Here is a 16,969-nt window from a genome sequence, read left to right on the forward strand (position 1 = left end):
ACACGTTGGGACACTTCCTGGAAGCACCAAAGGTCGCGGTGTGGGTTTCCTAAGCGAGAATGTTTATCACAGAGTGACAGCTCTGCATGGGGGTGGGGGAACTTCTGACATGAAAGAGCTTCCTGAAGCGGTGCACAGAGGATGAGCTGAAGCTGACTTGGGTTCAGGGCTCTGGTATCGGGTGCCGTGAGAACTGGCGTTAAGAGCAGCTGTGGTCAAGGTTGAGCTGGAATGCTGAGGGCACCTTGAATCCTGCTTTAGACTGGAGAGAAGTTTAGACTCTCTGCACTCTGGAAGAACTGTGCTGTCTGGAATGATAAGACTTTCTAATTTAATAGAAAAAAAATTCTTGTATAAAAAAAATTGTTTGTAAGTTTCAGTCAAGTTGTCCTCAATTATTAGATTCAACCATTTCCTCTCCATTATCTATAAACTTAGATTTTATATTATGTTCTCTTACTATTTCCAACGTTTGTCCACATCAGTGGGATCCATTATGAAGTCTCAAGGTACAGAGACTATGTCTGCTTATGTCTTTTGTAAAGCACCTAAGATAGCTATACATAAACATGAGAGCTATAATAAGTACTTTATTAAGACACTATTTAGGGTACTTAAGAAACATTGAATAATATATATAAAAAAACATTTTTTGGATTTTACACATACTTCTGGTTCTAAGAATGTTTCCACTTTGGAGGAGAAAGGAAGGCTCAGAGGGAAGCTAGAGTCAAGACAAGTTACAGACACAGAAACACAGGAGGAGTGAAAGTAAATACTGCCCTAGCCACTCTGCTCCCAGCAGCAGCCTTCAGGAAAGAAAAAACCTGGATGTTTAAGTCTAAAAGGGAATGGAAAGCTGACACTGCTCTCCACCAGGGCAGATATGGAAATACAAAGATCCCCAGATAAGTCGGAACCTGACTTCTACATAACCAATTCATCCGAACTCCTGAAGCCACAGTTTTGAACAAATCAAAATTTGTTGTTGTTCAGTCGCTAAGTCATATCTAACACTGCAATTCGGAGGACTGCAGTACTTCAGGGTTCCCTGTCCTTCACTATCACCCAGAGTTTCCTCAAACTCAGGTCCATTGAGTTGGTGATACTATCCAACCATCTCATCCTCTGCCACCCTCTTCTCCTCCCGCCTGAAATCTTTCCCAGCATCAGGGTCGTTTCCCATGAAACCTATTTATTAAGCAGCAATTAGAATAAGTAAGTAAATAAATATCTTAGCAGGAAAGTTAATGGAAGTTCAACATGCACTAACAACATAACTTGGTTACTGGCAGGAAAGAGTTACATAGCAGACCTGATACGTATCCTTAAACAGATCTATCTGGCAAGGTTGGCCCCTGGAACCTTGGGACGGTTCCCATCATTCCCTGCCAAGAGTGGCTCCCTGTGCCTCCACTGCCTGTCCCACTAATACAGTTTGTGCTGAACACTTGCTTTCCTCATGGGAATGTGGAATTTTCATACATGCCAGGCAGAGGATGCTGTTATGACCAGCCCCAATAAAAATCCTGCCACCAAGTCTCCAACGGGACTCCCTGGTATACAATACGTCACCGGTGTGTCAGGACTTGTTGCTGGAAGAATTAAGCACATCTATGATGCAGACAGACACGACTGAGCGACTAAGTGAGCACGCGCGCGTGCACACACACACACACACACACACACACACACACGAGGGACTCCTGGAAGGTTTTGCCTACTTTCCTCTAGACCTGACCCTATGTGTTTTCCCTTTGCTGACTTTGCTCTGTATCCTTCCACTGTAATAAACCAAGTTTTGAGTCATTTGCTGAGTCCTGTGAATCCCTCTAGTGAATCACTAAATCTGAGGGTGGTCTTGGGGACCACCTATCAATTATCTTAAAAACAAAGGCAGTATAACCAAAACTGTAGTGCCTAAATCAATTCTGTTATTCTATATACTGATCAGCCTGTATCTGAAATAGCACATTTACAGCTTGGCGTCACAAAATTATACCTGAAGAAGCAGTACAGATGTTCTGCCTAAACAGGAGAAATTTAGGGAGATGGATTTTCCACAAATATTTGAGAGGCAGCAAGAATCAACTCAGTACGCAAGGCTCAGGAAAAAAACCTAAGATCAAAATTAAAGAGAACACTCTCCCCTTAGCATAAGAAAGAACTTCTGAACAATGAGAGTTAAATAAAAATGTAATTGTCTACCTGAGAAAACAAGGAGTTTCTTCACCCTGAAGTACTAACGCAGAAGTTGGGTGGTCACCATTCAATGATGGTTAAGAAAGGATTTGATGCTGGCTGAGAGGTTAGAGCACATGACCTCTCTTGGCCACTTCATCTCTAGGGTTAATGACACGTCAGTGAATGCTCAAACGTACTCACTATGCACGCAGCACTGGTCAAGCCCCAGTCAAGAAATCTAGCCATCTAGTCTTAAAAGCTTGCCTTTCAAAAGTCATAGTCAATACAAGAGTTCAAAACGCAATACTTGGGTGCAACCTCAAAAATGACAATGATCTCAGTTCATTTTCCAAGGCAAACCATTCCATATCATAGTAATCCAAGTCTATGTCCCAACCATGGATGCCGAAGAAGCTAGAGTTAATGGGTTCTATGAAGACCTACAACACCTTCTAGAATTAACAATAAAAAAAAGATGTCCTTTTCATCACAGGAGATTAGAATGCAAAAGTAGGAAATCAAGAGACATCCGTAGTAACAGGTAACTTTGGCCTTGGAGTACAAAAATGAAGCAGGCAAAGGCTAACAGAGTTTTGTCAAGAGAACACAACAATCACAGCAAATACCCTTTCACAACAACTTTAGAGACAACTCCACATGTAGACATCACCAAATAGATGGTCAGTATCAAAATCAGATTGATTACGTTCTTTGCAGCCTAAGGAGGAAAAGTTCTATATGGTCAGCAGAAACAAGACCTGGAGCTGACTGTGGCTCAGAACTGGAGTTCCCTATTGCAAAATTCAGGCTTAAATCAAAGAACGTAGGAAAACCACTATGCATTCAGGTATGACCTAAATCAAATCTCATGAGTGAGTATACAGTGGAGGTGATGGACAGATTCAAGGAGGCCTGGTAGACAGAGTGCCTGAAGAACTATGGACAGGGGTTCATAATACTGTGCCGGAGGCAGTGATCAAAGCCATCCCAAAGAAAAAGAAATGGAAGTAGGCAAATGGTTGTCTGAGGCTTTACAAATAGCTGAGGAAAGAAGAGAAGTGAAAGGCAAGGGAGAAAGGCAAAGATATACCCAACTGAATGCAGAGTTCGAGAGACTAGCAAGAAGAGATAAGAAAGCCTTATTCAATGAACAACACAAAGAAATAGAGGAAAACAATAAAATGGGAAAGACTAGAGGTCTCTTCAAGATAATTGGAGATACTAAGGGAACATTTCATGCAAGGATGGGTGTGAGAAAGGACAGAAACAGTAAGGACCTAACAGAATCAAGAGATTAAGAAGTGGCAAGAATACACAGAACAACTACACAAGAAAGGTCTTCATGACCCAGATAACCATGGTTGTGCGGTCAGTCACCTAGAGCCAGATCTCCTAGAACGCGAAGTCAAGTGGGCCTTAGGAAGCATCACTACGAACAAAGCTAGTGGAGGTGATGGAATTACAGCTGAGCTATTTCAAATCCTAAAAGATGATGCCGTTAAAGTGCTGCACTCAATATGCCAGCAAATTTGTAAAGCTCAGCAGTGGCCAGAGAACTGGTAAGGTCAGTTTTAATTCCAATCCCAAAGAAAGATAATGTCAAAGAATGTTCAAACTACTGCACAATTGCACTCATTTCACATATAAACAAGGTTATGCTCAAAAATCCTTCAAGCTAGGTTTCAGCAGTACATAAACTGAGAACTTCTAGATGTACAAGCTGATTTAGAAAGGGCAGAGGAACCACAGATCCAATTGCCAACATTTGCTAGATCATGGAGAAAGCAGTGGCACCCCACTCCAGTACTCTTGCCTAGGAAATCCCATGGATGGAGGAGCCTGGTAGGCTGCAGTCCATGGGGTTGCGAAGAGTCGGACACAACTGAGCGACTTCACTTTCACTTTTCACCTTCATGCATTGGAGAAGGAAATGGCAACCCACTCCAGTGTTCTTGCCTGGAGAATCCCAGGGATGGGGGGGCCTGGTGGGCTGCCGTCTATGGGGTCGCACAGAGTTGGACACGACTGAAGCGACTTAGCACCAGCAGCAGCAGCTAGATCATGGAGAAAGCAAGGGAATTCCAAGAAAAACATCTACTACTGCTTCACTGGCTACGCTAAAGCCTTTGATAGTGTGGATCACAACAAACTGGAAAATTCTTAAAGAGATAGGAATACCAAACCACCTCACCTGCCTCCTGAGAAACCTGTGTGCAGGTCAAGAAGCAACAGTTAGAACTGGACATGGAACACTGGACTGGTTCAAAATTGGGAAAGGGTATGTCAAGGCTGTATATTGTCACTCTGTTTATTTAACTTACATGCAGAGTACATCATATGCAATGCTGGGTTGGATGAATCACAAGCTGGAATCAAAATTGCCGGGAAAAATATCAACAACCTCAGATAAACAGATGATACCACTCTAATGGCAGAAAGTGAAGAGGAACTAAAGAGCTGCTTGATGCGGGTGAAAGAGAGTGAAAAGCTGGCTTAAAATTCAACATTCAAAAAACTAATATCCTAGCATCTAGTCCCATCATTTTATGGCAAATAGAAGGGGGAAAAGTGGGCTTCCCTCATAGCTCAGTTGGTAAAGAATCCACCTGCGATGCAGGAGACCTGGGTTCGATCCCTGGGTCAGGAAGATCCCCTGGAGAAGGGAAAGGCTACCCACGCCAGTATTCTGGCCTGGAGAATTCCATGGACTGTATAGTCCATGGGTTGAAAAGAGTCGGACATGACTAAGTGACTTTCACTTCACTTCACTTCAAGTGTAAACAGTGGTAGATTTTATTTTCTTAGGCTCCAAAATCACTAGGATGGTGACTACAGCCATTGATGCAGCGTATTAAAAAGCAGAGACATCACTTTGCCAACAAAGGTCTGTAGAGTTAAAGCTGTGGTTTTTCCAGTAGTCATGAACAGATGTGAGAGTTGGACCATAAAGAAGACTAAGCACCAAGGAATTGATGCTTTTGAATTGTGGTGCTGGAGAAGATTCCTGAGAGTCCCCTGGACAGCAAGGAGATTAATCCAGTCAATCCTAAAGGAAATCAACCCTGAATATTCATTGGAAGGACTTACGCTGAGGGTGAAGCTCCAACACTGGCTACCTGATGCAAAGAACCAACTCATGGAAAAGACCCTGATGCTGGGAAAGACCAAAGGCAAAAGAAGGGGGTGGCAGAGGATGAGATGGTTAGATGGCATCAATAACTCAATGGAAATGAATTTGAGCAAAAACTCCAGGAGACAGTGGAGAACAGAGGAGCCTGGTGTGCTGCAGTCTATGGGGTCACAAAGAGTCAGGTGTGACTTAGCCACTAAACAATAAGAAAAACAGAATTGTGTGATTTCAAAACAGTGAGAAATAAGTTGGTTGAAATGGTAAAACAGACCTAAATCAGAGCAAGCTAAGAAAGCAGGCAGAACAGTTTGGATTTTATATCACAGGAAAGAGTAAGTCATCCAAAGGATGAATGAAATAAAACAGAACTTAATTTATGGGTGGACAAGGTTCCCTTCTTAAATTCATCCCAGCTCTTTCTTCTGCTTACCTCCACAGGCAGTAATTCAATTGACTTGTTAAAAGCACTTGGGGTCCACTGCTTAGAGATACTGACTTTGACATTGCTAAATGTTTTTCTTGACGCATGGAGCAACGAGTAACTACAAAAGAAAGAGGAAATATAGCTGAATGCATAAAAAAGAAAACACATCCGATAAAATCACAGGTGTAGTGCCATGTTTGACCCAATTTTAGAATTCTTCTCTTTTAAAAAAGAAAGAGTACTGCTTTATAAGAACTATCCATTGAAACAGCCTCCACTAAGCAAAGAAGCAATTAACTTGTCTTTTCCATTAAACCCCCATGTTCACCTGTAACAGGTCCCTGGACCTAGAAGATGGAGATGTGACAGATCCCAACCCTTAAAATCATGGTTGCAGTTCTGTAAGGTCAAGTCTTTAGCAACCTCTGGCCACTCCCTACACTAGCCATTCAGTAGCTTTTTCCTTGAGGCCTGTCTTTTCCTCAACCCCTCACAAGTGGATTTCCTGTAAAGCAAATATCTAAAATTACCTACTAACTCTTATATAATTAGAAAAACATTTTCCTAGTTTCTGCCTTGAAAAAAAAATTATTTGTGGTGCCTTCAATAAACATTAATAATAAATAAAATCTACTCAGAAGAAATAGTCAAAATACTGAGTCACAGAATTTGTGAATACTGTGCCCCTAACACCAAAAAGTCTCGCTGACATCATCAACAGACCACTATCAAGAGCGACCAAGGGCCCTTGAGTCAGACAGTCTATTCTTCGGTCATGCTGATTGGGCAGCTCTCATAAGAGTAACCAAAATTCCTCACAGAGGTCTCCTACCATCTCTACTGCTCAATGAGGCACAGAGCACTCCCTGGAAATGCACATCCTTTGCTTTCAAGCTCCTGGTTTTAACAATTAAAGGACTTTATATCAGATCAAGGTTTTTTAATCACAGCAATACTGACATTTTGTGTTAGTTGCTCAGTTATGTCCGACTCTTTGCGACCCCATGGACTGTAGCCTGCCAGGCTCCTCTGTCCATGGGATTCTCCAGGAAAGAATACTGGAGTGGGTAGCCATTCCCTTCTCCAGGGGATCTTCCCAACCCAGGGATCAAACCTGCAGCTCCTGCATCGCACACAGATTCTTCACCGTCTGAGCCACCAGGGAAGCCGTATTGACATTTTGGTGTCCCCAAGTTCTCTACCATGCGGGGTTGTCCCAGGCACTGTAAGATGTTTAGTAGCATCCCTGGTCTCTATTTACTAGATACAAGCAGCACCCATTCCCCCAGCGTGACAACTAAAAATGTCTTCAAACATTGCCAAATGCAGGAGAGAATGGAGAAGCACAATACTAGAGCTATCACAAAGAACAGCAGACCTTTAGTCAGGCCAATCTTGCCATGCAACAAACAGCTCCTTCAAAAGGAAAACAAGAACAACAACAAGAGCAGAGCTTCGGAGGTCCACTTGCCTGAAGAAGGTGAGCAGGAACACGACCACGTGATGATGGCTGAACCGGGACAGCAGAGTTCCTCTTTGAAAAATATTTGGCCAGGCCATGTTCCTCCTGACCTTCCTTCTCACTGTGACCTTAAAGTCTGGATAGTGAATGGTTTACATCATTTCTTCTTTCTGGAAAGACAAAACACATAATTAACATTACTCATAATAGGCATATTATCCAAAAACGGAATTATTTAGACTTAACACTATATAATCAGGCCTGGGGGGGGGGGGGGGGGGGAATCACATGGATTAGTTGACACCAGAAAACCAGATTGATAATTATGTTTTAGAGCTATTAGCCAGTCTTTTAAAAAGAAATCCTGGACAAAAGATTACATCCTAACAGAATGAACTCTCACATAGACTGACAGGAAAATCATTAATTCAGACCCGAAAATGAGCAAAGGAAATGAATAGACAACTCAGAAGAAATGAAACAGCTATTAAACTTATCAAACAAAAGTTCTAATTTCATTAGAACATAAGAAATGCCAATTATGGTAATAAAAAAAAGTTTGCACAGTTAAAAAGACTGTTCAATGTAGCTCAAGATCTAAAGATCCTAAACTCTCATACACTGCTGACAGAAGTGAAAATTAACACATTTTACAGGAAGATGATCTGGCCATGTTCATCAAGAGCCGTTGACCGAAAAAAAAAAAAAAAAGAATTCAACCGTCAGGGATCTATTCCTAAAGAACTACAAGATACATTCAACTCTATACAAAAGGAAGTTTTCACAAAAAGTCATCTCTTCTTATGTGAAGAAACAAACTCTGTGTCAGTCATAAAGCAACGGGGGAAACAGGGCCATTCCTCTGCCATCTCTTTCCACTACTTTGTCTCACCTCTCCTCTGCCCTCTCAGAAAGTCTCATCCATGCTCTGACATCCAAGAATAATTAAGCATAAAGTAAGCATCTAAACTTACTGTCTCCAGTTATGAGTCTGCAGAAACAACCTAAACATGTAATAAGATGGGAACAATTAAACAAATTACAGTGACTGAATTACATCTGGCTGAATATTTTATCATTTGACATGATGATTAAGACTTTTTTTTTCTTGGCTGTGCTGGGTCTTCATTGAGCCGCCCGAGCTTTCTCTAGTTGGGGCCAGTAGGCTGAGTTGCTCCAAGGCACGTAGGTTCTCAGTTTCCCAACCAAGGATCGAACCTACATCCCCTGCACTGGAAGGCAATTAAGACTTCTTCATAACATGAGAAAATGTCAGGTGAAAAAAGTAGGATACGACATATAAATGTAATCAACCGAAATCTGCTGCTGCTGCTAAGTCACTTCAGTCGTGTCCGACTCTCTGCGACCCCACAGACGGCAGCCCACCAGGCTCCCCCATCCCTGGGATTCTCCAGGCAAGAACACTGGAGTGGGTTGCCATTTCCTTCTCCAAAGCATAAAAGTGAAAGTGAAATCGCTCAGTCGTGTCCGACTCTTCTCGACCCCGTGGACTGCAGCAGGCTCCTCCGTCCATGGGATTTTCCAGGCAAGAGTACTGGAGTGGGGTGCCATTGCCTTCTCTGAACCAAACTCTAGGTTTACATAATATTTACAAGTATATAAGGAATATATAGCTCTTTCTGGGTAGCAGGAATATAGGTAGTTTTCTATATACTTCCCTAAAAGTTCTACAACAAAAGTGTATCTTACTGTGGAAAACATCCACAGGGTTGGGAAAGTTCTGTGATTTATCTGCACAGTAGGAAAAAATAAAATTAACAAAGTATCTTGTATTTTAAACATAAATATCGTGTATTATAAACAGTCAAGGTAGGAGACAAACTCAAGAGCTCCCAACACCAAAGTCAATTTATCACAGGACTTTGCCCAAGGCTGTGTTCCCTGTACCTGCTATTTATAATCCTGTTCTTTATTATAATTTATAATACTGCTTGGCAGGTGAACTGAAAACCTTAAATGTTGAAGATACCCAGCTGAAAGGCCATTCTTGAAACTTTGCAATAAAAAGTAGAAAGCTGAGGTGGTTACAATTATATAAACACACACACACAAAAATTATATAAACACGATAGCTGATTCACCAACTGGCTGTGAGCCTTAGGACTAGTCAGTCTCTCTGATTCACAGATACGTCACTTGTAAAATGGCCTGTCTCTTCTGAGTTATGAGACCACAATAAACAACATATGCAAGGTATTAAGATAATTATTTCGGTCACTGATTTGCCCACGGTTAATCCCGTAACAGGAATATGTAGCTAATTTCATATACTCATTCTCCTTGAAAAATGTTAACAAAATTATGAGCCGAGTAAGATTATAAATTTCCACTCACAAAAATGTAAATGAACTTTCTGTCTATAATTCCAGGAAGTGACAAACCCAAGAGCTACTAGTGTTACTGCTAAATTTACCTCCATCCCCCAAATTAAATGTGACGCCCAAGGGAAACAACTCCAAGCTTTAACCATTCTTTACAAATCCTAGTTCTTTGAACTGAACACATTCACAACTCAAAATGCTGGACTGAATACTTCAGAAAAGGGCATGGGTTACAAAATTCTATAATTAATCAGGTAAGATAATAATTACAAAAATATATGCTCCAACAGACCTCGATTACGTTGCTTCGGCAATAATGGTTGAGGATTTCAGGGCTGTAAGCAACAATAATGGTTTTAAATGACTACCATCTGGAAAGAATCCTGGCGTGGGTTGCCATTTCCTTCTCCAAGGGATCTTTCCAACCCAGGGATCAAGCCCAGGTCTCCTGCATTGCAAGCAGGCTTGCACTGCAGGCGGATTCTTTACTTACTGAGCCACCTAGGAAGCCCAATGGTTTTAAACGACTACTAAGATATTTGAGACTACCTAGATTTAGTTCCTCCCCACTCCAGTACTCTTGCCTGGAAAATCCCATGGACGGAGGAGCCTGGTGGGCTGTGGTCCATGGGGTCGCGAAGAGCTGGACACGACTGAGCAACTTCACTTTCACTTTTCACTTTCATGCACTGGAGAAGGAAATGGCAACCCACTCCAGTGTTCTTGCCTGGAGAATCCCAGGGACGGGGGAGCCTGGTGGGCTGCCGTCTATGGGGTCGCACAGAGTCGGTCGGACACAACTGAAGTGACTTAGCAGCAGATTTAGTTTGTAAATAAACCACTTTTTCCTTAGCTACAGTGACGGGAGAGAAAATGCTTCATAATTACAATGGGAAAGTGTTTTAAACATTCACCTGACGTTGGCAGAAAGCCATTTAAAATGAGTATTATTACAACACCTGGTCCTAGGTAATTATAATCATTAACAATACCTTGTACTTATATGCCCTACATCACAGAAGTGATTTCTGATCATCTGTGAGCTCTGGGGCCCTTGGGAAGCACAGAGTTTTTACCAAGTCTGAATCCATCAAGCACATTCTATTTTTACACCATTTTCTTTCTGGCTCTTAGTATAGATTGAATAAATCTAACATTTTTCAAGTGTAAGTGCTGTTATAATCAATAAAAACCAAAATTCATTTTAAGTGTTTCTGAATTAATAGAAACTGGTCATTTAGTATTTTCTTAATCCATGAATACTGAATATACAAATGTCATGGGAGAATAAGAATGATCTTCAAAAAAATTAAACATATAAGAAGTTAGGTCCTAAAAAAAAAAAAAGAACTTAGGTCCTTACCATCAGAAAGAACCATCAAGCCCTGTTCTATAATACTTCTCAAGGCACGATCGAGATCACTAACTCATTTGATTTGTTAGGAAGCTTTCTGGAGCCCCACAGCATCTTCCACACAAGGTGGAATGGAATTCCCAGAATGGAATACTCTGTATCATGTGATCCAGGCTGAATGAAAGATGGCTTCACCTGTGACACGTCCAAGCAGAGGGGAATCTCCCCCTTATAAACACTGCCTTGGAATATAAGACGTTCCACAAATTTCACTTTCCACACATATTTAGAATCCATTCCAACTCAAATATAAGAATTAAAGTTTTCTTGGGGGGAAACAGACTGCAAAGAGGAAAGGCAGAAAAAGTGACCACTTGCCACCTCCATCTCATCAGACCCAACCTCGCCCAGCCACCCCACCCCACTGCAGGAAGGAAATGCTCTCTGGAAATGGACAGAAGTGGTTAATCAAGTTCTGTGTATCAGGACCCTGTTTTGCAAGTTCCTGCCTTTCTTACTTACCCTGGTGGACTCCTGCCTGCCCCTAGATAACACCACTTCCCCCCAGGGTCTTTCAGGGAGAAGCAATCTTACTTCTCACAACCACTTTTCCTCCTGGCGAAACCCCAGCTTCTCTGAAGCTCCTGGGCCTTGCTGCCCACTGCCCCTCCCAGCTCTTGTCCCCTGCTCTCCCACTGTCCCCCTGTTCTGTCTCTTGTCAACACCCAAGGGGATAACCCCACAGTCCCTTGGCCTCTTCCCCACCAATCTTCTCTTCTATTGCACAAGAAAAACCCACTCTGTGGTCAAAACCCAGCCAGTTTCCAGTCAACAGTAAGGGCTTCAACCAGTCAGCGCTAAGTGCATCCAGTATTCTCCAGGCAAGAATACTGGAGTGGGTTGCCATTTCCTTCCAGAGGATCTTCCTAACCCAGGGATCGAACCTGGGTCTCTCACAGTGCAGGCAGATTCTTTACCAGCTAAGCCATGTCTGCCTTTTCACCTTCCAAACTGGATTTCAAACATCCAACTTTCCTTCCTTCCAGAAAACTGCTTACTTCAAACTCTCCACTCAAACAGTCATTTTACCTCAGCAAGCTCCCAACTCGGTCACGTCCCCATGTTTTCATCCATGACCCTCCTCTTGTCCTCCTCCTCTTCTTTCCCAACTTAGAATCTAGGCTTATCTGCCTTATGAGCCTTTTTTCCTGGCTTGCCTCTGGCCTCCTCCTCTGCATCTAAACGGTGGAGTTTCGCCAGAGAAAAATCACATGAGCGGGCTGGTTTTGCTTTTTAGATTCAAAACCACAAACCTCAAAGGGCATGCAACACTGCCCAGCAAGTCTTTGCTTCCCTAACGACCTGCTTTCTCAGCCTCTAAGATAACCATTTACATGGCTCTCTCTTAACTTCCAACCTCTGTCTCCCCGTCATCTGGTACCACGGCTTTCTGCCAACGACTCCCAAAGCACCAGCTCTAACCCAGACCCTCCAGGGCTCCAACATGACAGCCAACTGACCACTTGGCCATCCTTGGAGCTACAACACAATTCTTCACTGTCTCCCTCTAAACCTGTCCCTCACCAGCACTGTCCTCAGAAGATGGTACCACCAAGGCAACTAGCACATAACCCTCATTTCTTCCTACCTCTCAGCTTCCGCATCCTCAGTTCAGTCGCTCAGTCATATTCGACTCTTTGTGACCCCATGAATCTCAGCACGCCAGGCCTCCCTGTCCATCACCAACTCCCAGAGTTCACTCAAACTCATGTCCATCAAGTCAGTGATGCCATCCAACCATCTTATCCTCTGTCATCCCCTTCTCCTCCTGCCCCCAATCCCTCCCAGCATCAGGGTCTTTTCCAATGAGTCAACTCTTCGCATGAGGTGGCCAAAGTACTGGAGTTTCAGCTTCCGCGTCAGTCCTTCCAATGAACACCCAGGACTGATCTCCTTTAGGATGGACTGGTTGGATCTCCTTGCAGTCCAATAGACTCTAGAGAGTCTCTGCATCCTACCCATTGCTAAATCCATCCTTTCACCTCCAAAGTTCATCCCCAATGCATCCTCTTCTATCCATCCCCACGCCACTACCAAAATCAACCACCCATCTCTTCCATCAAGTCTAGTGCAACAGCCTCCTACAAGGTTTCACTATTTTACATCTAGCGTGCACACACACACACACACACACACACACACACACACAAGCCTTCCTGTAATTTTTCTCTTTTCTCAAATTTTTCCTTACCATAGATGTGGTTGGTCAAGAATCCACCTACAATGCAGGAGACCCCGGTTCGATTCCTGGGTTGGGAAGATCCACTGTTAACATTGTCACTGACTCACCTACTTGGGTGTTCCAAGAATTGAATTAAAATTGTGCATGAATGCAACGAGGGAAAAAAATAGAAGAAACAGGCTACCCACTCCAGTGTTCTTGGGCTTCCCTTGTGGCTCACCTGGTAAAGAATCTGCCTGCAATGCGGGAGACCTGGGTTGAATCCCTGGGTTGGGAAAATCCCCTAGAGAAGGGAAAGGCTACCCACTCCAGTATTCTGGCCTGGAGAATTCCATGGACTGTATAGTCTATTGGGTCGCAGAGAGTCTAACACGACTGAGCGACTTTCACTCACTCACAGATGTAAAATACTTATCACTTTTCTAGAAAATTCTCTCAGCTCATTCTAGCATTCCCCAAACCACATTCTTCCTACCTATTCTGAACATATTCCAAAGACAGTAGTTTTCAAGATAGAAATCTTTCCCTCTCCGGGAGACAAAGGACTTACAGTCAAGGTAAAGGTCACTGCTGACATTTCCTTATCACTGATGAACAAGACAAATCAGAACCTGAGACAATGACTAATACACACTGCTAGTCAGCAACAATTCACCACACCGATTCTGAGCTTCTCAAAGTATCCTTTTGGGGTTATTTTCTGATGCAGAGACTGAAATCAAAGATTAACAGGACTTCCCTGGTGGAGCAGTGGATAAGAATCCACCTGCCAATGCAGGGGACATGGGTTTGATCCCCAGTCCAGGAAGATTCCATATGCAGAGGAGTAACTAAGCCCATGTGCCACAGCTACTGAAGCCCAAGCACCTAAAGCCTGTGTTCGGCAAAAAGTGAAGCCATTACAAGGAGAAGCTTGTGCATCGCAACTAGAGAGTGGCCCCTGATCACTGCAACTAAAGAGGAGCCCCGCCTCCCCCCATCAGGGCAACTAGAAAAAGCCTGCAGGCAGCAAGGAAGACCCAGCACAATCAAAACTAATAAATAAATTAGTAATAAAAAAAGATTAAGAGAAGACTGTCATCTGAAGTCACACATGGCCCACACAACAGCATGAAAGTTCCAGCTGGAATCCAAGACCCTCGACTTCACACTTTGAGTCTCAATTTCCTCACTGAAGGATTTACATGAGATCATTTAAAAAGAGTTCTATGCATAGTGCCTGCCATACAGCAAACATTCAACAATGGAAAAAAATAATAATTCAGGCATCAAAACACTGAAGAAAGCTGTTCGAGCTGGAACTTTCATGCTGTGTGTGTGGGCCATCTTAAGTCCAGATGACAGCCTTCTCTTAATCTTTATTATAAATTATTATTTTTGATTGCTCTGGGTCTTCCTTGCAGCGTGCAGGCTTTCTCTAGCTGCTGTGATGGGGGGAGGGGTGCGGGAGCGGGGACGGGCTCCTCTCTAGTTGCAGTGATCAGGGGCCACTCTCTAGTTTCGGTGCACAGGCTTCTCCTTGTAATGGCTTCACTTTTTGCCGAACACAGGCTCTAGGCGCTTGGGCTTCAGTAGTTGTGGCACATGGGCTTAGTTGTTCCTCTGCATATGGCCATTAAGAGTTAGACTTTGCTGACCCTACTAACTCCCTATAATCATTTCTGTAAATTATCAGGCGATCGCCTAATTTCTAGAAACACCAAAGCTCTGCAGGCACATTCCCAAAATCCCGTCAAAAGTGAGACTAAACAGACCACATTCGGCTAAGAAGAATATCGAGTTAATGACGAAAAAGCAAACAGATCAAATTCCTGGCTGAGACCCACGGTTGTTGCCAAAAAGCAAAACCCAGTTATTCCACTAAGACTCTGCTCCTTCTCTGGCCTCCATACATCCTTTCCAAAAGCCTCCTCGCCCTACGTGTGAGCGATCCTTTCACCTGGTCTAGACGAGGAGCCCTTTACTTGCACAAGCGCCGCCGCGCTGGCTGGGGGCCAGGCTCTCCCCGGAGGCCCTCCAATCCCCTCGCCCCGCTCCGCTGCGGTCCTCGCCGGCCTCGCCAGGCTCCGGAGCACCTGGGCGCCGAGAAGCCAGGCCCAGCGTGGAGGAAACGAGCGGCAGCCGGCCTGGCCTGCCGCGCCACACCCACCGGCTGCCACCATCTGCCTATCCGCCCCGGCTCCCAGGGAGCCTGGAAGCCCCTCGGACCTACCCTCGCCTGCGGCGCCCCCACCCCTGCCCCACACCGGGTTCCCGCCCTTCTGGGCATGGGCCCTACGCACCGCCACTCGCGCACCCGAGACCCGCAATAGTCGTCACGTTCCTGGCCGGCCGCTCGGCTTGCTACGCTTGCTCAGCCTCGCCCGCAACCCCACCACTCCCGCCGCCACCTCACCCGGGCCGCCGCGGCCAGGGTTTCCGGGCGCTCACGTGACACGCGGGTGCCCGCGGCATGCTGGGAGTTGTAGTCCGACCGCGCCTCTTTACCTGCGGGCCGCAGGGGAGGGAACAGAGAGAGGAGCGGAGAAAGTTAACTTCCGGCCGCCTTGCAAGTCCTGGGTGAACCGGGCGGGTCTGAGGGAGAAGTCGGGGGCGGACGGACGGTCATCGGCCAGGACTCTTAGAAAAAGAGGCAGCGACGGAGACAGAAGTTACAATCTGCGAAGAAATGATGTATAGATCATCTTTTTTCAAAAAACTTTCTTCTGTCTTTTGTTTTGAGAGACTCACACTGTGTGCTACTGACCTGCCATGAGAGCGTAAGATTTAGATTTTTTTTTTTTAATAAATGCAGTTGCTGATAAAAACAGGGCTACTAGTCCGTTGGTATCATTCACTGTTGTACATTGAAACAATAAATGAAAATGTTAAGATCCTGATAGTCAGTTCAGTCGCTCAGTCCTGTCTGAAGCTTTGCGACCCTATGGACTGCAGCAGGCCAGGTTTTCCTGTCCATCACCAACTCCCGGAGCTTACTCAAACTTATGTCCATCGTGTCGGTGATGCCATCCAATCACCTCATCCTCTGTCCCCCTTTTCCTCCCACCTTCAATGTTTCCCGGCATCAGGGTTTTTTCCAATGAGTCAGTTCCTCATGTCAGGTGGCCCAAGTATTGGAGCTTCAGCTCCAGCATCAGTCTTTCCAATGAATAGTCAGGACTGAGACGCAAGCAAAAATTAAAGACCTTGTAACACACAACATCAAACAAGAGTGTTCTGCTCTCCTGGGCTCCCTTTCGACAGCGAGGGAATTTTTTTTCCCCCAAGTCTTCCAACTCAGAAAACCACTCCACAAAGATGGCAGATTAAGAAAAATTTTATTATTGAATAAGCTTTGAACCAGACTACGATGCACAGATGCGACCTCTGCGATGCTAAGAGGTCGGAAAGGCAGAAAAGAACCTTCCCTTACATAGCCAAGCAGACTCTACCCTCACCATACAAGTTCTCAGATAATCACTAGTCCTCAAGTGAGAGTGAAACAGGAGGGAAGGGGGCAGGGCACACCCTTCAAAAGCGTGACGTAGCCCAAGGACACGACATGAACTGATTAGAACCAAATAGGTCCAAGGTAGCAGAGGAGTTGACTTCCATTAGACCTTGTGCCTCAGTATATGCTCACTGTAACACAGAAGCATGCTAAATGACAGGCACACACACAAGCCCCTGAGTTTGAGCAAACTTCAGGAGACAGTGAAGGACAGGGAGCCTGGGGAACTGAAATCCATGAGGCTGCAAAAAGTCGCACATGGACACGACTTAGTGACTAAACAACAGCAACAGACTTTGAGCCTCAGTAACACATCAGCACGCTAAATGATGACACCCACA

General features: G+C 44.4%; 1 protein-coding gene across 3 annotated transcripts in view; it reads right to left on the minus strand.

Annotated features, from left to right (window-relative positions):
• The window catches only part of SLC37A3 (solute carrier family 37 member 3), a 56,038-nt gene extending 40,485 nt beyond the window's left edge, over nucleotides 1–15,553 (minus strand). For all 3 annotated transcript variants that reach the window (XM_043872179.1, XM_043872178.1, XM_043872180.1), the window contains exons 1-3: nucleotides 15,421–15,553; nucleotides 7,210–7,370; nucleotides 5,745–5,856 (exon numbers count right to left, since the gene is read on the minus strand). In XM_043872179.1, coding sequence (XP_043728114.1) covers nucleotides 5,745–5,856; nucleotides 7,210–7,298 — 201 coding nt within the window. In that variant the 5' untranslated portion in view covers nucleotides 7,299–7,370; nucleotides 15,421–15,553. The remainder of the gene's footprint in view (nucleotides 1–5,744; nucleotides 5,857–7,209; nucleotides 7,371–15,420) is intronic.
• Between the last annotated feature and the right edge of the window lie 1,416 nt (nucleotides 15,554–16,969).

This window comes from Cervus elaphus, chromosome 18 (genome assembly GCF_910594005.1).
Source record: "Cervus elaphus chromosome 18, mCerEla1.1, whole genome shotgun sequence".
Lineage (NCBI taxonomy): Eukaryota > Metazoa > Chordata > Mammalia > Artiodactyla > Cervidae > Cervus > Cervus elaphus.